General features: G+C 40.6%; 1 protein-coding gene across 3 annotated transcripts in view; it reads left to right on the plus strand.

The window, feature by feature from the left end:
• Nucleotides 1–20,463, plus strand: part of afap1 (actin filament associated protein 1) — a 103,028-nt gene that overhangs the window by 62,328 nt on the left and 20,237 nt on the right. For all 3 annotated transcript variants that reach the window (XM_021315831.2, XM_021315832.2, XM_012861486.3), the window contains exons 4-7: nt 11,534–11,642; nt 11,774–11,985; nt 13,099–13,278; nt 18,105–18,191. In XM_021315831.2, the coding sequence (XP_021171506.2) occupies nt 11,534–11,642; nt 11,774–11,985; nt 13,099–13,278; nt 18,105–18,191 (588 nt within the window). The remainder of the gene's footprint in view (nt 1–11,533; nt 11,643–11,773; nt 11,986–13,098; nt 13,279–18,104; nt 18,192–20,463) is intronic.

Genomic DNA, 20,463 nt, shown 5'->3' on the forward strand with positions numbered 1-20,463 from the left:
TAAATATAAAGTTGCAACCAGATGTGTTCTATTACACATACACTGTGTAAAAAGACAAATAACCTTTGTTTTATCTCTGCCTGACATGGCATCACACAATTTTCCTGTTTTTAGTCAGTTAGGATTACCATCTGAGTTAAATGGATTCACACCTGTGGATGTACATCAAGGCAACGCCTCAAACACACTCCTTGTGTGGCATAATGGGAAATCAAAAGAAATCAGCCATGACTTCAGGAGGAGATTTGTGCACCTTCACAAGTCTATCATCATTGAGTAGAATTTTCAGACGCCTGTAGGCAGCATATTTATCTGTTCAAACAATTATATGCAATTATAAGCATGGGAATGTACAGCCATCAATACTATTCTGGAGGGAGATGGGTTATGTTTCCCAGAAATGTGCAGGTATTGGTGAGAAATGTGCAAGTCAACCCCAGAAAAACAGACCTTGTGAAAATGCTGACCTAAGCTGGTAAGAGGGTGTCCATAGTAAAATGAGTCTTGGACAAACATGGTCCAAAATACCATTCTGAGAGGAAGAAGCCATGTCTTGTACTCAGATGAATTAAAACTAATTGTTTTAGACTGTTTTTGGTCATAATGACCTTTGTTAGAAGAAAGGTTCCAATCCTGAGAACTTTATCTCATCTGTGAAGTACAGCGGTGGGAGCACAATGTTGTGGAGCCGTTTTTACCACTGGAAGGACTGATGAGTTTCACAAAGTAGGTGACTTCATGTGGAAAGAACATCATGGGGAAATATAGAAGCAGTATATTAAAATACCAGCCACTACATTAAAGCGGACACAAATGGGTTCTTCCAAATGGACAATAACCGTGAGTGTGCCACCAAGTGAGTTATAAAGGGGCTGAAGGACAATAGAGTTTTGGAAGGTTACAACAATCCCTTGCTAAAACTTGCAGAAATTATGATGAAAACGGAGCTCAATAAAGGATGCTGGTTTTATTTAGCTAAACCAAGCATTTTTCAACCTATACAGGAAGCCTCCCTTAGAAGGTAAAAATGTTGCTCCGTGTCGAGCTTCAGAGTACATTAGCAACATTAGTTGGCTCCCAGACACACACTCTGAGTAAAACCAGATCTACATTCATGTGTCTGTTGAAGTGATTGGTCCTTTGTGTTTTTCTGCACCGCTCGCTTCGACATGATGTTGAAATTTGGTATTTGCTTTATATGTGATTCGACTCCTCTGTGTGGATCCCCTGCTTTTGGCACGGCCAACCGCAGCCAAACCTTTGGTGACATAAGCAAGTTTGTGTCACTGTCCCAAGGAAGGAAATGGGTTGTTTTAACAGATTGCATTAACAGCTGTTGCCGGTCCACGTGTTAACCAAACAAATGGCATGTTGGGACTTCATAGAGCTGCAAGAAGTAGGACTTGACTAATTGACACATGTCGGCAGCATGCTCGGTGTCAGGGCCAGAACTGTTTCTCCTTACTCACACTTGTTGGATAAATTCCCTGCAGGGAAACTGAAGCATGAATGGAAAACCCTTTTTTTACAGCTTTTTCCCTGTTCCATGGCGTTGAGAAGGCCAAGTTATTTTTTTTTTCTTGCCACATGATGTGATAGCGTTGACTCAATAAAGCACAAAAGAAGAACCACAAGCATTTTCCCAGTCTGGTGTAAAACTAATGCAGTTCACAGTGGAAGTAAATGGAATTTAATGGTTCGGGTTGGGTAAAAAAAAAAAATTATACCAAGGTCTGGGTGAATACTCGGATTCTGATTGGCTTCAGGGTGTTCGTTAAAAAGTGATACAGGACAACTATAAAAGAAGTTCCGGTCAAATAGCCCGATTGATCTAAACTATTGCGCTGGCTCAACCGGCAAGAGAGTTGACCGTTGAAATTATACTTTATAGGTTCTGTGGCTTGAGCTGCGTACCTTGGCAACGTGTCACAACCAGATATATTAAATAGTTCTCTCAGCCACTACTTCTGAAAAAGTTACACTTTTAACTGAAAAAACCCCATTAGAGCATTAATGATTTTAATTTTTTACCGTAAGTGACCATTGTATAAGCAGGATAATGCCCTTCGAGGTGCCCATTATCAGAAATTAATGGACTTCAAGGAACCAACCGTCCTCCGCTTCGTGTCGTGTCTCGGCATCGACCATTCATTTCTGATAATGGACACCTCATCGGGCATTATCCCTTACTTATACTCTGTCACACTGAAGGCATACACATAATGATGCAGTGTTGTTTACAGCAACGAGTGGGTATGTTTGGGTGCTACATTAAACTGGTTTTATGTCTTATACGACAGATGGAATAATGTCAGTTAGAATAATAATATCAATCCCTCCACTTGCAATTTTGGTAAAAAGTTGGTGAGTTTGAATTCACTGTTTGTGCATTCTTTATCTAAAAATAGGCCATTAAGCAACCTCATAAAATGACCAGGGCTGCAGTTAATATCCATCCATCCATCCATCCATCCATCCATCCATCCATCCATCCATCCATCCATCCATCTTCTAACACGTCTATCCCTTGTGGGGTCACAAGGGGTGCTGGTGCCTATCTCCAGCTGTTAATGGGCGAGAGGTGGGGTACACCTTAGACAGGTCTATCGCAGTGCACTTAATAAATGTATTGATTTTAAAAAATATATAATTATCAATATCTATCAATATGATTTTTAGTTTATCGATATGCCTTTTTTCTATATCATCCAGCCCTACTCAGAAAGCATAGAATCGTTTTTCATTGTTACGCTGATGACAGACAGACATATATGGCATTAAAAAAGGAAGTCCTTGTATTCAAACTGCTTTTGTTGTGTCTTGTAGACATCAAAGCCTGGATGGCCTTAAGCTTCTTAAATTTGAACAAAAAAATAAAAGCAAAACAGAAGTGATTGTTTTTGGTCTTAGTTGCTCCTGTAATTCTCCACCTATTGATTTGGGCTCCTTAGCACAATATCTAATGCAGAAAGTTTCTAACTTGGGCTTTAAAAGGGAAAGTGATTTTAAATTAGATTGTCAGGTTGGAGCAGTGGTAAAGTCCAATTTCTATCAACCTAGGCAGCTGGCAAAGTAAAGCCCATTCTTTCTAAACAACACCTTGAAACAGCAGTTCATGCCTTCATTACATCTTGGCTTGACTACTGTAATAGACTCTACCTCAGACTCATCTTTCTTCCCTGAAACGTCTCGAGCAGGGCCAGAACGCAGGCTTCTAACTGGAGTTGGTAAGAGGGAATAAAAGGGTTGCTTGTTTTATGTTTTCAATGTTTCCTCTTTTTATATGTGCAGCACTTTGTCTCAGTTATGATTGTTTTAAAGTGCTTTAAAAACAAAATAAAGTAAGTTTTAGGTGTTGTTTGGCTGCTAGGTGGAAATTAGTACATTTGGCTGCTGGGTGGACCAGAGTCACTCCACAGAACTCACTTTTCAGCAAAAATTCAAATTTAGCTACCCAGGCATGGGACAGGAAAGTCAATGTTATGTAGATCAGTGTTTCTTAAAGCCTGTTGCATACTCAACTAGAACTGAGAAAAATGTTCTTGTTTTTGAGGGAACAACAGCAAAGTTAGATTTGGCTTTGACTATTCATACTTCACAAGAAACTCAGCTGCTGAGCTTTGAGGAAGTCCCGCCTACTGCAGCATACATCACACCCTTGCTAAAATAGTGGAGATTTTACAGGCAACACAACACCACCACAATGACAGACAGGGCGGTTTTTGAATTGATGAAGGAAGAGGAACTACCCACATCCAGATCCTGACCAATCACATAATGGTTGTCAAACCCCCTGCGAGAAAAAACTTCTGTCCAGATGTTGTGTTTAAAACATGCTGCCAGAACTCCCAGAGAAGGACGTCATTTTGTTCCCACAGCGGTGGGAGGGAGAACAAATTTTGCGCTTCTCGCAGATTATGCAACAGCCTTTAACCCTGGTCCTCAGGACCCACTGTCACTTTTTTCTCTGTTGCCACACAACTGACTTAAATAAAGGGGTGATGAACATCACTTGATTGCATGCAGGAGGTAATGCTCAGGTGCACTGGATCAGGTGCGTCTAAAACATGAAGGACTGTGGGCACTGTAGACCAGGGTTAGAAAGTACTGATGTAGAAGAAGAGAAAGGGAATCTTCACCATTGGAAGTGGTGAGTAAGTTTTGTTTTGTCAGAGGTTACTCTTAGCATAGATGGTTCATGTATAAACAGAGATCTGAATCACTTAAATGTGTAATCCCAATATTACACGTTTTTCAGCGAGACTGGGTTGGTAATACAGATTATAAATTAGATAGGGTCCACATAGTTAAACTGTTGCCATAGTACACACACACTGATTTACATACATACATATAGGCACTCTTTAAAGTACTGTTGTGATGTCAAGCATTCCTTTAACTGACCGGGTTGTGAGGTTATCCTGGGACAAAGGCAGGATGTGTTGGGTCAACTTAAAGCTGATGACTAGGAATGCTCTGCTCGCTGTTCTTCCATCTTCTCCTGGTGTCTGGCATTAATTTAGAGCTCACTGACTTTGGAGCTCAAACGTCAGTTTTAAAGAATGTGTGGGGGAAGGGTTCCATCCACATGTTGCCCCTCTCTGCCCTTTCTATGCCACTGAATTAAATTAGAAAGAAGCAACTTTGGCTACTCTCTGGCAAACTGATGTAAGGTATATTCATCTTTATGAACAGGTGAATATTTGCTCAGTCTCTCATTTATTTCACTCACGATGGAAAAGGGTACACATGCCGGTATGAATCTGGATGGTGATGGTGTTCCAGATGCAAAAATCTCCTCAGGAAAAGTGGAACAGTGGCATTCCGCCTTTCCTGAAATAATCACCATCCAGTTGACCTTGGGCAATGCACTTAGCTGTAAGAGTAGACAGATGACCTGAGGCCAATGTTTGGCGGCTGTGGTTAGGGTATATGGTCCCAAATATAAATATATCTGGAAATAAGCCATCATGGTGATCTGTACGGTCTTTTCTGGATAAAAAGGGCTTCAAGGAATTCTCACAAAGCCCATTACCACAAGTGTTTCACATTTATAGCATCATACTCAAAATTAAATATTTTTTTAATGCTGTTAGGTTTCAGCTGAAAAATGCAAAGAATAAACCTGTGACTATAACCTGCTGTCTTGTATAGTAAGAAATCTTTGATCAGTCTGTTAAAACTTGCTCTTCTCCCCTCTTAAATCCTTTCTGAAACCAGCAGGTTTTCTATGTCCTCATAGTTTATCCACTCTGAGGTCCCACACACTATGAGGAAGAAACGTTTATTCTGGTATATTTCTCCTACTTTGGACAAAATGTGTAAATTGGCACGAATGTTTAGATGAACGTTTAAGGTCAGAGTAGCAGACAAACCAACCACTCAGTGTCTAAACCAAGGCCAATACTTCTATACCGCTACATAATTATGCGTCATGGCTGTGGATTTCTGGCATTTCTCATCTGCGTCTGCTGATTTGACCCGTGCAAACTGTTCAGTTCACGGTGGTAGCAGAAATGCATTCTTTTCTTAGAGAAACAGCATTTAGACCACGGCAGTACTGGGAAATGTCCTTTACACTGAGAATGTAATGTATTTCAAGCAGGAAATGCATTTCTTTCAATTCCCAGTCGATTCAGACTAAGTTACATAAAAAAATGGTGTGACCCAGGTAGACAGAGAAAAAGAAAGGCAGAACAGGTTAACAAAAAGAAAAGAGTGAGAAGAAATAATTTGAGCACAGAGGCGAGCAGAAAAACATATACTGTTTCAGCTAATACTAGCAAACGGTGTCTCAGAGTGAATGCAGAACATTAGCCCTTTATTTTGACAGAATAGAACATTGAGATAACATTTGTGAATCTGTGCTTTATAAATAAACAGAATTTTAATTTATTCTTACTGCATTTTGATTAATATTGCAAAACCAAGTAGTTGGAAAGTCGGAGCCATTTAGATAGACCCAGAGTACAGTATTGCAAGTATTACAGTATTGCAAAATAGTTGAAAACATACCGCTTGCTGGAAGTCTTAACGTCCTTGACAGAAGTAAGGACCTTTGATTCAGATCAACAAGTAATGAAGAACAGGTTTCTTTACGCCATGAAAAGGAACCTGGTCGGTGTAAATGTAAAGATTGGATTAATTTCTGTATCATTCGTAGGTTTTTGCCAAATTGTGGCTACCAACCAAAGCCAGCAGGGTAGGCTGCGGTGGTTATTGACTTGTTTCCGGTCATCTTCCGTCAGCATCAGTAGGTCTGTTATAAGTTACAATACAAATGTGTCTGAACTTATTGAATTAAGAAAATATGTTATCAATGAAATGTGTAGCCCTTGTAACATTTATTTACTTACTGTATTGCTTTGCGACAGAACAAGGAGTGGAAGGATTTGGTTGTTTTTGCTGTCTGTCGTCATACCAACCATGCCAATTCCCACTTCATGAAGTTGTAGCGGGGCTATCAGCAAGTTGCCAATATTTAAACTGATAATGTTATCTAATATCGTTGCATGTAATATTATTTAGCTGTAGCAAGTACAGGAACTTTACAGAACAAGTTAAAAAAGGCTATTTACAAATGAGTGACTAAAAATAATTTTTTTCAGTAATGCAAATATTTCTATATTGATTATAGTGAGCACTAGTAGCAACCAGGCTATCCTTGCTCCAATTACAGCTGGCTAATTCTTAAAAAGGCATATGTCTATCGTCCATTCATTACATATACGCTCATTTCCTGATGAAATCCGGAATCAGTCTGATTCCTGATTCCTGATTTCATCCAAAGCTTATGACGGTTATCTCCAAAGGTCACTGGATGAGAGGCTGGGTACACCGTGGACAAGAAACCAATCCATCACAGGATAAGACATAGACACACAGCACAAACAATTAGGCATATATATGCTTAGCCCTGAGGAGAATCTAGAGTGACCAGATAACCTAATGTGTATGTTTGTGAACTGTGAGGAATGCATGGTAACCCAGAGAGAACCCAAACCCATGCTCATCCAGTCCATGACTCGATGCAATCTGCTGGATTTCCTTAGATAGAAAATGTTTTAACCAATCTGTCTGGATAATTCAATGGAATTAACTTTGTAGAGTGCCTTGAGATGACATGTGTTGTGTTGTAAATAAACTAAATTCAAACGTACATGGGGAGAAAGCACAAACTGTCCAGAAAGACCCCCTGCCAGGATTTGAACCCAGGACCTCCTTGCTGTGAAACAACAATTCTAACCACTGCAACCCAATTCGGTTTATGTACCGAAACACAGTCATACATAAACTCACAGAGATGTTATAGTTCCCAACATTTTTATGGGCTTTGCAGGGGCGGTCTGAGTCAGAGTTTAATTCTTGGAAATAAAAAGCAAAATTAATATTGTAGCATTTAGTTCACTATTACACCGTAAAAGTACAACTGACGGTAATAATCGTGAAGGCTGCTCAGATCTACACTGGACGCCGTGAGCGGTTCAGTTTATTTTTATGCTGCTTTGTCCGAGAAGGACCATCTGTTTTGTGGTCAACACGGGCTGTGTGCAACTCTGGTTAGTTTGAGGACGCAGCAGTCTGCCCATGATAAATGCTGTGAGGCCAGGGTGTTGTGTTGTGGAATGAAAAGAAGAAAAAAAAGTGTGTGTGTGTGTGTGTGTGTGTGTGTGTGAGATGGTATGTCTAAGCTTGAAGTCATTGCATAGCAAAGCGGTGGGGTCACATTCTCTGGAGCATGATATTATCCATTCTGCTGCACTCATGAGAAACGCTTACCTATACAGTCGGCTCCTGCAATGAGCTCCTCCTCGTTCTGTTTTTGAGAGGAAATCTCTGCAAAGCAAGATATGGAGCAGCAGCCATTTTATTAGCCGAGTATTTCCATCCACGCAAACGAGTCCAGTTTTGTCTAAGCAGCCATCGTGGCGTAAAGTTTGACCCTTCAGGCTGAGTTCTTTTGTTCTCTTTAGTTCTCTTCCTTTCTTTCTTCCTCCCATCTTCCTCTCAAGGGAAATATGTTTTTCTCCCCTTTCAGGCAGGGACTGGGAGGAGAACTCTGGCGGCGCTCATGTTTAGCCGTATGAATATCTCTGCCAAGAAGTGAGTTCACGAACTGCTGTTTCCCTCAAAGGATACGCGATAAGGTTTCTGCTAGAGGTCCAGTCTGATGCTCGCATTAAAGATTAGGAGAAGAAGAGGAGCAGACGGGATGGAAGGGGAATAGAACCACAAAGGATGGGGCTTAATGGCAAACAAAGAAAATTTGGCTGAACAAAGAAACTCTCACATGACAGTTTGGGTAGCATTATTCTCTCTAGAAACATCTAAAATTCAATGCTTTATTTCATGTATAGTGCTAACCCTAGGGATTAGTAAATAAACCTTGACACTACTGATGACAGATAGCTGATCCGGGAGTGACGCTGTGGCAGTTGGCTCAAAAAATGAGAAGGAAGAAGGAGTGTGCAGAGTTGTCTCTGGGAATAGTGACATCTTCAATGGACTGTTGTAAAACTGACGAGTTGTTCATCAGTGTCGATCGTTCATCTGGAAGACTTGTCTGCTTTGAAAGCTCCACCCCGACATCATATTCAGTGGTCGGCTGCACTTATGAAATAACAAATTGTCTGCTGCTTTGAGGCTAACTTAACAAAATGAAAAACGCACGCGGGGCGTTGAGCGGTGGTGGCTGGTAAAGAAATTACATAAGCAATGATTTACTGAGACAATGTATGATGTTTGCTGTGTGGGTAAGCTTACTTTTGAGACTTTCTGTATGTCTTTTACAGTAAGAGACTTGTGAACTGGAACAGCTACAATCCTGAACATTTTATTCCAGCTCAGTACACTTGAAATGCCCGTAATGGAGAAGTTAACGTCATGTGGGTACTGATCACATTGTATCAGCACTTTGATCCCTCCATTGTGGCCTAGCTCAAATTAATGAGTGGCAGTGGAGAAAGAAGGAGCCAGCAGAACCAGTCTTTGGAGAAAGGCCTGCCAGTAACCACCACTTTGTGTGTGTGTCGTTATGAGGACCATAACATAGTAGTAGATCAACGTTGTGTGAACAATTGGCGTTGTAAGGACATTTTGCAAGATGCAAATGCTTAGGTTTATGGCTAAGGTGTGAATTGAGTTTAGGTTAGGGTTAGGTATGTACCTGTGACGTTAGGTTCAGGGTTAGGGCATTGAAAGCAATAGAAGACGAATGGAAGTCAATGAAAGGGCCTCATAAACATGTACCTACCAATGAGAGAGAGAGGGAGAGAAGGATTACAGAGCTTATATTTTTATATTAATTCCCAAAAGGCTGCTAACATTTCCAAATTCTGTAGGCTCAAAACAGTGCACATGGTCTGAACTGTGTTTAGCCTTCCTAATCAATTCATTTTAGCTCATTTATATATTGTATATTCACATCAAATATGGTCTCAAGACATTAAAAAACTGTTAATTCAAGTCAACTGAATCCAATTATGCAGTCAAGGTCAGTTTATCATTCAAATTGGTTAAAAAAAGAAGAAGATTAGTTTTATCGTCCACATCAGTGAAAATGTATCTTTGGTTTGCCTTCACAATCACAACCACATTACATCACATTAAAACACACAACAATAAGTTCATGATAAAAATAACTACTTGCAATGTGGTATGTACTCAATTCTCAGGCTCTGTAGCTCTGGCTGACTTCATTTGGCACAAACAAACCCTTATACACCACCTTTGTTGTACCGACGCCCGGAGGGCATCAGTCTAAACTCATCAGATAAGGGATGGTCCACATCGCTGATAATAGACCTGGTCATGCTGCTCACTGCTGTAAAGAACGGCCAGTGATTGTTGCTCAGAGTCGATCGCCTTTCCTTTCCTTCTCGAGAATCTGTGAGCTCACTCCAAAACCTCTAAGCTTCCTCATGACAAGTGTCCGATTGGCTTTCTTAGAAATCTCATCCACACGACAGAAAACCCAGCAGATTGTATCGAGTTGTTGACTTGCAGCAATCCCTCATACCCTCTTCAACATGAACAAACGGAAATGAAAGAGGAATAAGATGAGGAAGAAAGGGAAGTGAAGCCAAAGGTTAAAGAGGAGAGAAGGGAGGCAAGGAAAAAATAAATACAAGATAACATCCTAGGATGGTGCTGTCAGTTGCCCAATAGCAAATTTTCTATTATCTAGTCACAGAATTCTTAAAATAAGAATAATAAAAAAAAAGTGACAGAAATGGTTTCATCACAGATCTTAATCTCTGAGTTAAAAAAAAGTCTGTTGATCCCAGATGGGATCAGAATATCATCGGTATAAGGTGGAATAAGTCTTGTGAAAATAATCCAGTTAGTTTCATTGTGATTTGTCTCCATTAATCATCAAATAATAACTAACCAAAGGCAATAAAATTATGTGTAAATGTTCGGTTCAAAGTTAAGGGAGGATATGCGCTGTGTCTTTCTATGAATTGTTAATGCTCTATCTATGGGCACTGGCCTCTTTAGCCAACTCAGGTCACATTGAAAGGAGTCCTGTTAGGTTTCATGGCAGTTACAGTTTTCAGTCGGCCCTCTTAAAAAAACAGACAGTTGTTTCAGCTTTTGGGAAATACAATAAAAAAAAGGTTTTTGATAAACGGGAAAGAAGTCTATAGAGTTCACAGCCTGGCAAAGTGTTTCTGGATAAGCCTCTTTGGCAGCTTACAGTCAGCGTTTTAGGGTCTTCCCAGCTCCCCAGCATTTCTTATGGTGTATGGTTATGACTTTATGTGTGGGCTGCTCACTGGACTCAAACCAGCAGAACACCAGAGGATAAACAAAGTTGTCAATTGGCAAACAGGGGTTTGAAAGACTATTTTTGCAGAAAAAACTGAAAATATAATTGTTATTGCTGACGCAGACGCTTGTTATAACACATCACTGCCACCGACGGAGAAGTAAGACATTTTCCACAAGCATTCCTGCTCTGTCTCCAGTGCTTCTGTACAGTGTCGCCTTTGTTTTGCACCAACACTTCCAAGAATCGTTCACTGATGATAATAAAAAACGACTTTCTAGCATGTTGTCCTTCCCCTTACTGAACGGGTGCCTCCTCTTCCATGACACAGAAGCCACGTATTAAAGCTAATCCTGTCCTGTCTTGCAGTCCTGACACTAATTACAGGCATTCGTGGAGATCCATCACTCTTTATCAACGCCCCCACCACCATCCAACACTCCTAAGATAAAATCCCTTTCAGAGGAGATCTCCTCTCTGTTTTTTTACTTATGGTGGAAATGTTTTAAGGGAGACACATTTATGGGACCTAAATGTTGCTGAGCACTTAGGAATGCTGCTTGAATCCCAGACCGAACCCCTGTTTAGAAAAATAAGCTTTTTTTTCCATACATCTCACACTTTTGGGATTGGGATTACAGAAGCAGGGGGAAGTACCAAATCCAAATTTCATATTCGAAGCAACTGAAATTGTATTATTAAGCACTTATTAAATAGTGGGGATTTCTCAGTGTGCTCATTGGAAACTTTTTCTCTATGTAGGCTCCAAACAGCGACCCTCCTCCTCTGCCCAGCTCCTCTCTTCCAGAAGGCTACTATGAGGAAGCAGTTCCTTTAAGTCCTGGAAAGGCTCCTGAGTACATTACCTCCAGTGAGTAATAAGCTACTATATATCGTTAGTACAATAAGAATCTTTATAACACGGAGTCTAGTAGATGTTCTGCCATAGAGAAACCCTAACCCAGTTCATCAAAATTAAAAACAGTCTTTGTGCCCTCTCAGACTATGATTCAGATGCCATGAGCAGCTCCTATGAGTCGTATGATGAAGAAGAGGAAGATGGTAAGAGTCAGAAGATGCGTCACCAGTGGCCGTCTGAAGAGGCATCCATGGACCTGGTGAAAGATGCTCGTATCTGCGCTTTTCTGCTGCGCAAGAAACGCTTCGGCCAGTGGAGCAAACTCCTGTGTGTCATCAAAGACAACAAACTGCTGGTGAGAGATTGTTCAGGAGAGCTACAGGCACACTGGAAACAATTTGAACATTGTGAAATAGTGCAAAGCTTTTTGTCCCTTGTCATTTCTGAAAGTGAAGCTCACATATTATATGGATTCATTACACTTCTAATTATTCTGTCAGCTTTTTCCTTTCAGGAGTCGCCACAGTCATCTGTCTCCAGTTTACCCTATCTTCTGCATCTTCTTCTCTAACACAAACCATGTTCCCTTTCACTCCATCAAAATCTCGTCCTTCTGCTGCCCTGCTGTCCAGCAGTCCAAGCCTCCACAGCCTTCTACCAATGTACTCACTATCCCTCCTCTACAGATGTCCAAACCATCTCAGTCTGGCCTCTCTGGCTTTATCTCCAAAACATCTAACATGAGCGGTCCCTCTGATGAACTCATTACTGGACCTATCCATCCTCATCTCTTCCAAAGAGAACTTCAACATCTTCATCTTTGCGACCTCCAGCTCTGCCTCCTGTCTCTTCTGCAGAGCCACTGTCTCACCACCGTCTTTTATTCTCTTTTATCCCACAACACACCTGACACATTTCTCCACCCTTGGACATGTGTCTTAACCTCTTTTCCACACTCACCGTTGCTCTGAACTCTTGACCCTAATTCCCTAAAATCCTCCTCCTGCTTCTTTATCTCTGCTCCTGTAACCTCACGGCTCCACTTGGGTGTGTGCAGGACGGAAGTTTGTTAACGGTATATGACAACCATGTCCTTTAGTAATAGAAATCAATTTCAGCAAAGCCCTCACAAAGGATGTACAAGTAGGTCTGCTTTTTAGCTGCTTTATATTCTGGTAAAGTTATTCCTAAGGAAACAGTAAAAGGAGCAAGTGTGTAATGATCCCTTATGATCCAAAAACTGAAGAAAAGTCAGTAGGCAAATGTTTTGTAGAATTCCCCTTGGTTGTTTTTGTGTAAATGATTGTTGGCTGGTGCTATATTTGTGAAAATCTAGTAAAAATGATGTTTTTGGTTCTATTTCTGCTGGTGATGTTGGTGATCTGCACCAACAATGTCAAACCATATTTTTATTCACCATGCAGTAACCCCCCCCCCCCCCCTCCCCACAACTCCTATCTACTTGTAGTGCTACAAATCATCTAAAGACCAGACCCCACAGATGGAGCTTACCCTGTCAGGATGCAGCATCATGCACATCCCCAAAGATGGCAAGAAGAAGAAGCACGAGCTGAAGATTGTCCACCAGGGGGCAGATGCCCTGGTGCTGGCGGTGCAGAGCAAAGAACAAGCAGAGGAGTGGCTCAAGGTAACACAGTGGGGCTTATGAGTGTTTACTACCAGCTGGATTAGAATCTAGGTCATGGTGTCAAATCAGTCAGTCAAATTTTATTTCTAAAGCGCTTTACGACAACCACAGATCGATCAAAGTGATGTACAGAATTAAAAACACAAGTAAAAATAGTGATAGTAAATCAAAAAAGAAATAAATCAACTGCAGTTGTTACTAAAATCTGCTTGCAAAGAAGATATGATGCAGAATGACAACAAACAACAGGGCTGTTGTTTAATACATACGTGTTGGACCAGATTTTTTTATTAATTGCGCAACTGCATCCAAAGTAGATGCTTTCCTAAAGGATTTTAACACTTCTAAGTATTATCTTGTCTACTGTTTTGTTGTATTGGGAAGCAACATTTTAAAATTGTCTTGTTTTTTTTTTTCTAAATGGTTGCTGAATTGCTCCTTATTTCTACTGATTGGTTTGTTATAATCCAGCTAATAACAACAAATTCTCAATCGCTAATACATTCTATTTTTATTAGACAGAAAGTTCCTTCAAAAAGGTTGCCTCAGCATCAAAGATGGCATCAAGTGTTTTTCTTAGTAAGTTTGACATTTTAGTGTCTTAAACCACGCCATGCCATAACTAACTGCTATGTGAGGAAGATTTAACAAAAGAACGGAGCAGCTGGAATCCGTCCCACCAGCCGTCAGCTGTGTATAATGCATCTCTGTTGTACCTGGACAAGTTTACACCCAATCAGATGATCTGAAGCCTGACCTGAAACCTGATCTGAAAGTTTTTAAAAAATGAGCTGAATGTACCACTGATTTTTAATAAAGCTTTATTTGGGATGATGTCTTTTGCTTTAAAAAAATGTATTTGCAATGTTATTGAGGGGAAACCTTGTTTTTTTCACAGCAAACTCCACAGGTCACAGCTAGAGATATTCTGATCCAGATTTTGATCAAGCCTGGGTTCTGATATTATAATTTAGATACCTTGTCTCTGATGTGCTGGGGGACTGTGCTCCCCACTGATGGGGATTCCTTCCTCTTGGCCTCCCTGGTCTACCTCACCAGGCAGGATGACGCTGAACCCTCCCTGCCTTGGTCTTCTGACCGCGTTTGCAGGCTGGGATTCTGGGTGTTCTACTTTTTCTGCTGGACGGTCTTGCTGCCAGGGCCTTATGCAGGCTCTGGGCTGGTTCTCGGTGTCCTGTGTCTCACCCTGCGACTCTTTGCCCCGAGGACTGCAGCACCCGAGCAGGGCGGCAGACCTACGGCTGTCTCTGGTTGTTACAGAGTCTCTACCCTTCTCACCTTTCTGGCAACCTCACACCCGTAGGTGACAGATTCACACACGGACCTACATCATAATCACCCTCAAACACACAGCAGTACACACTATCTATGGCTGAAGATCATATGAACATGTTGTACCTGTTTCATTATCATTTGAATTCCTCATAAGTACCTTTATCATAAATTAGTAAAATCAACCACACCATAAGATAGCCTGACACATCTAGCAACCCACAGTTCCTCGCTGTGTTCCTGAAATGCTGAGACGGCAGTTAAGGAACGTTTCCTGACATTTTCACTTCTGGAATGCTTTCACTTAAATATTTCTGGTCCAAGTGCTGAAGATGAGTATAAAGAAAACACATTTACTGCTGTTTGTACCCATATCTATGTTGTTTTAAATGTACAAGATTTAAGAATACCTACAAGCCTCAGAGCCATCCTTTCATACCCCTAACATTATGCTACAGAGCTGTCAAATCTGATTATGGAGACTTGGTGGGAAGATAGACTGCAGAACATATCACTAGTTAAACATAACTAGGATTGCTGCTGTTGCCTCTTACTCTTGTTTAGGCTGTAAACAAGGGCTGTAAATGCAGCTGTGCATTTAACCTGGCCTCTTTTATCTGAATGAGCCTTTCCCTGATAACGTGTGGATGTTTTTGTTGCTTCTGCTGGCTTCTGGCCATGTCAAGATGTCCGGGTTAGTCTTCCTCTGATCCCTCTATTCCGGGTCTATTACATGTTCTGTCTCTGTTCTTGCTTTCTGTGTAGCTCAGTGATCTTTCTGTCCTTCCGCTCAACAGGCCTCTATTCTGCTATTTGATTTCTGCTGCCTTTGGTTCTAGAGTTTAAAAGAGACTCTCTCAGCACCCTATTCCTGTTCACCGTTGCAGAGACTCTTCTGAAATACGTTGTTCATCATAATTGCACAATATTTTAGGATCCCTTTTAAACATTTGTGTTATGCTTGGTCACAGTCACTGCAAAATGAACGGAAACGGCTTACAGCCAGCGTTTCCTCCACCTTTTGAGAAGACTCGGGTCCTTTAATGTGTGCAGGGCTCTGCTCAGGGCGTTCTACAACGCTGCGGCCCCTTCAGCAGCACGCTGCAGCTGCCACAAGGGAGGAAGGAATGCTTCTTTAGAAGGTCCTTCCTCCAATCAGGAACAAGACTACAATAAACACCTAGAATGGTACAATACTACCAACACATTTATGTTTGTACTTAATTTCTAAATATATAGAATTTCATTTTTGTTTTAACATTATTTTAGATAATAGCATTGATTCTGTATATTTGTTTTTATTGATCATTTCCTTTAAGCTATGTTCCTAGATGTGCACCTTTTGCTCTTTCTACTGCTGTAACAACCCCATTTCCGTCTTGGGGAGTGAATTAAGTCTTAACATCGGAAACTACGGACTGTGCCATTTAGATAAGGCAGTGTGAAACCTTGGCATACGTCCGTATTTTAGTTTCAGCGCATCCTATTATCCAAAGTGACTCAAAAGTCTGGACTGAATGTGTTTTGAAGCCAAGCTAAACAGAACTAAGGTAAACACAAGTGTTCGGAGGAAGAAATACGAACTTACGGTTCAGTCAACTTGCACAATGTAAATATTGGTGATTGTCGGGGGGATATGGCTGTTTAAATCCAAGAACTGCCTTGCTGTGTTATGGCTGAAAAAAATCTGCTTGATAAACATCTTCAAAAAGGTTCAGAGCATTTGTAAAGAAAAGCCTGGAAGCTGAAAACGGTCAAGAAAGCAAAATAGATTAGAAGCTCACACAGAGCTTGCTCGCCACCCCATGCATGAAGCTGTTGCAGAGCTGGAGAGCAAATTCTGTGACTGACTGCTGCATCCTAACTACACAAGGAGCGCTGTCGCAGATCCTTTCTCCCAGCAGCTATTGGACTTTAACATCCCAGCTCCCAACAAACTCAGTTAGCTGTTTACATCCCTGCTGCTAATTGCACAGGGTTTTGGTATATAGCCTAGTGTATTTTTAATGCACAATGATACATCTGCATTATGTGCTCCTTTGCGTCACCCTACTCAGTTACACATTTCATTTGATCTGAGTTTGCCATTTTTTAAATAATTGTACTGTATTTTATCTTCTGTTGTGGACTTTTTCCCATACATCCTGTGCTGCACATGAATTTCCTCAAACTGTAAAGGATTATTCTATTCTATTCAAACTTCTCACAGGATGCATTAAGGCTCTAATAGGTGTAATTGGCCCTGTTCTGGAGGGGCGACCTCTCCAGGGTGTACTCCTCTCTAACCTAATGATAGCTACAGATGAGGACCAGGCTACTACTGTAAGTCCTAAAGTAGAATATGTAGATCTAACTACACTAAAATAATTTGAGTGATGTAATATCACATGTAAAAAAGTAACTTATTGGCTAATGACCACTTAAAATGTGATTTTTATTTTAACAGGAAATAAATATGACCTTCCCAGAGCTGAATATTGCCTCAAACTACAATTCAGAATTTCAGAAAATGTTACCAGTTTAATGTAAATATAGTATTTTTTAATCAAGCTACTTTAATTAAAATGAAGTAGTTCAGTATATCGATACCTCTAAAATGCCTTTCTCACAGACTAAACATACCTGTAGGGGTGGGTGGCAGTGTAACTCCTTATATCATCCTATGACACAGAGCATCCACAGATAGAATCACAGATACAAGCACCAGTTTGTATTTGGCTGCGTCACACACCGACCAACACGTCAATCAGCAGTATGTTATTTCTTTGATTGAAAGTCATATTTAGCACCCACACCCTGACATCAGTTTGCTTTGTACTGCATGAAGCAGTCTTAGTGGCTGGCTCTTTCCAGCCGAAGATTCACAGTCAACTCCCGCCCCCTCAGCCTCTGAGACGCTCTCCTAGCCAGACCCATGGAGCCACAGCCTGTCATTTCCCCCACCAAACCCAATTATGCTTTCTGCGTGCCAAAACCATTGAGCTTAGGACTCCGCTCAGCTGCCTGAGCTGGTAAAGAGTGCTTGTGGACAGGACATAAGGGAGTTTTTGTGGGTCAAAGAGTGCATTGGCTGACTTTCACATTTCCCACTACCCACCGTTCGGTTTGTGCGTGTACATCCCTTTCACCACCAAGACCAGATTTAATATGCAGGGACCGCCTACTGCCCCTGCAGTTGCTAAGACTGCAGGCTCTGCATTTTCTTTTGATCCCTTTGCTACCATAAGGAAGGATGATGGGATATTAGAGATGGGGTAGAGACCATACATGCGGCCCACATTAGCCCAGGAATTCTTTCTAGACTGAGGTGCTTAATTTTGTGGTAACGGTGCAAGGAAATATTTCAGATATTTTTAAATGGGGGATCCACCCATTTGTAATGACCTTGGTTGTTGGTGAACATTCTGCCAACCTTGGAAGAAATTTTGATGTATAAACCAAAGTCACTCTACCATCAGTCATCATATGGATTTTTTCTCTTATCCAAAGTACACAGCAGTCTGATTAAAATATCATTTCCTTCTGTTTTCAAGGTGATGAGGGAGGTGTGTGTTAATGGGAGTGCAGACCTGGATGGGGCTGCATCTGGATTACCTGTCTTCAAAACAGAACTGGAGAAGGTAAAAACAATAACGCTCGTGTTCTAAAGGACCGCACCAGTGCGCTACTTGTCTTTCTGTTTGTTTTATTTGCTGTTAAGATGTCCCAGTGCATCCATGTCAGGAGATCAGACAAGGTATCACATTGGGTTAACGGTTAACCCAATAATTCTCAAATAGTGTGTGTGTGTGTGTGTGTGTGTGGTGGTGAAATGGGTGGGGGGGGGGGGGGGGGGGGGTTACAGACCTTCTACATAAGTGCTTCTCAAGTATTTTTTGTCAGTCACGCCCCAAAAACAGCCCTCACTGTCAGCCGTGACTGTAAATGGTACGATAAATGGTGCTTAAAAATATTTTTAGGCTTATAATGGAAGAAGGTTACACCTCTGCATAACATTGTATCCTCGTTATCATTAAATAAAACAAAAAAAGTAAAAAAAAAAAAATATATAGATATTTTTACAACAAAGAATACCTTTATTATTCATTGTTATTTAGTACCTTAAAGAAAAAAGACTTGAGAGTATAAAAGTGCTTGCAATGTGCAAAATGAAAAAAAAAAAAATACATGTTTCTGTGCCTTCATCTTTATGGTAAATATGTTAATAGTGATATATTTACAAAAAGGTAGATCCTCACACAGGGAGTTTGTCATATCAGAACATACATAAGCAATAAAGTCTTTGTTGCTGTCAGTTGCTTAAGTTGCTATCAGGCAGTGGGTTGATAGATCCCTCTGCCTGATAGCAACACATTACTTTTATTAAATGTGTGATCCATGCTAGTTTCCAACCTCTGCTTCCTGTTTGTTACAGCCATGCGTAACGTCATTTACCGAAATTACACTTTGCGTAGCCTGGTTAATTCGCTCCATCAAACTCACATTTTCTTGTTTTTGAGACATTTTAAATGTTCATTCAAAACTTGCATGACAATTGGATGTAAATGAAACCAATGTTTGCCGTTAAGTTTTCAAACTGCAGTACTCTTGAGTGCTTAAACATTGCTCAGATCTCATCTGTCATATTATCATCCTGTTTTTTTTCTACAGGATGAATGCTTCCAGATAAAATTTTAAAAGGCCTTTCAGTGATTTAATAACCAGCCAGTCTGATAATCAGTCTTTAATAATCATCTGTCTCAGCACACCAAAGCACCTCTTTCTCAAAAAGAAGAATTCCAAGTAAAGATACTTGATGCTCAGTTTAAAAGACGTGCCTTCATGTCCGCCGTTCCTAGTAATACGCCAGCTTGCTCTTACTTTACCAGATGAAGTCACATGCTCACTTGAATGTGGCCAGAAATAATGTGGGAATTTGAGGGTTCTAGATCTTGTGCTATGAGATCTAGTTACATCCCCTTTTAGGGTTGGCTCAAAATCCAGATATGTTTAAGTCATAGGAGAACACGTCTTACTTTGGGATGGTAGATGTTGTTAAAGGCAACCCACACAGGAAGCTACAAAATGCATTGGCCTTGAGTAATTAAAGTGTAATGTTTCCCTTAACAGAAGTTAATATGAACATTAATTGAAGGAACTATAACTGAAAGAACATATCCTTTCCCATAACATTTATATAAACTTTATTGACAGTTGTATGGATATGATGTTTCAGTAATTTTGCAATTGATGTAGATGTTCCATGATCAGTTTTTTCAAATAATTTCTTTGTGCATAAACTGGCGTAGGGTACATTTATCTCTATTTTGACCCACTGCGGAAAATCAAAACAACTTTACCATCATGGGGGAAAAACTTAAGTAAACTGTTGCTGCCTCTGTAGGATTACAGAGGAAAAAAAGCAGGGAGCTGTTTGAATAACTGACCATAGGAAAGTGAGAACGTAAGAAGTCTCTCAAATCTAATACCTCTTTCACGCCATTGGGTATCTGCCTTTAATTTCACTGGTGTTGGAAGACATGATGTTGTAGGAGAGCAATGTCCCAACTGTGTTATATAATGGGTGGGATATTGTTCCAAACACTATTTCATGGCCTGGCTGATCAGGTGAACACATGTGGTTCTGCTACACAATCAGCACAAATGAAACTCAAATAGCACAGCAACGACCCAAAGATAGCGTTACTTTATCGCACTAAACTCTATGAGAATGTGTTGTTTGCCTCAGCATTAAGCATGGGAGAACTGACTGCAACTGACCCACTACATGTTTAATTCAGCTAATATTAAAAATTAAATCCCAGAGGCTCAGTTGATCCTTCAATATAAAAACATAATTAAAGTAGACGGTGATATTACAGAAAATAAACCTTCCAAGTCATGATGCAGTGG

The sequence above is a fragment of the Fundulus heteroclitus genome, chromosome 14 (assembly GCF_011125445.2).
Source record: "Fundulus heteroclitus isolate FHET01 chromosome 14, MU-UCD_Fhet_4.1, whole genome shotgun sequence".
Classification (NCBI taxonomy): domain Eukaryota; kingdom Metazoa; phylum Chordata; class Actinopteri; order Cyprinodontiformes; family Fundulidae; genus Fundulus; species Fundulus heteroclitus.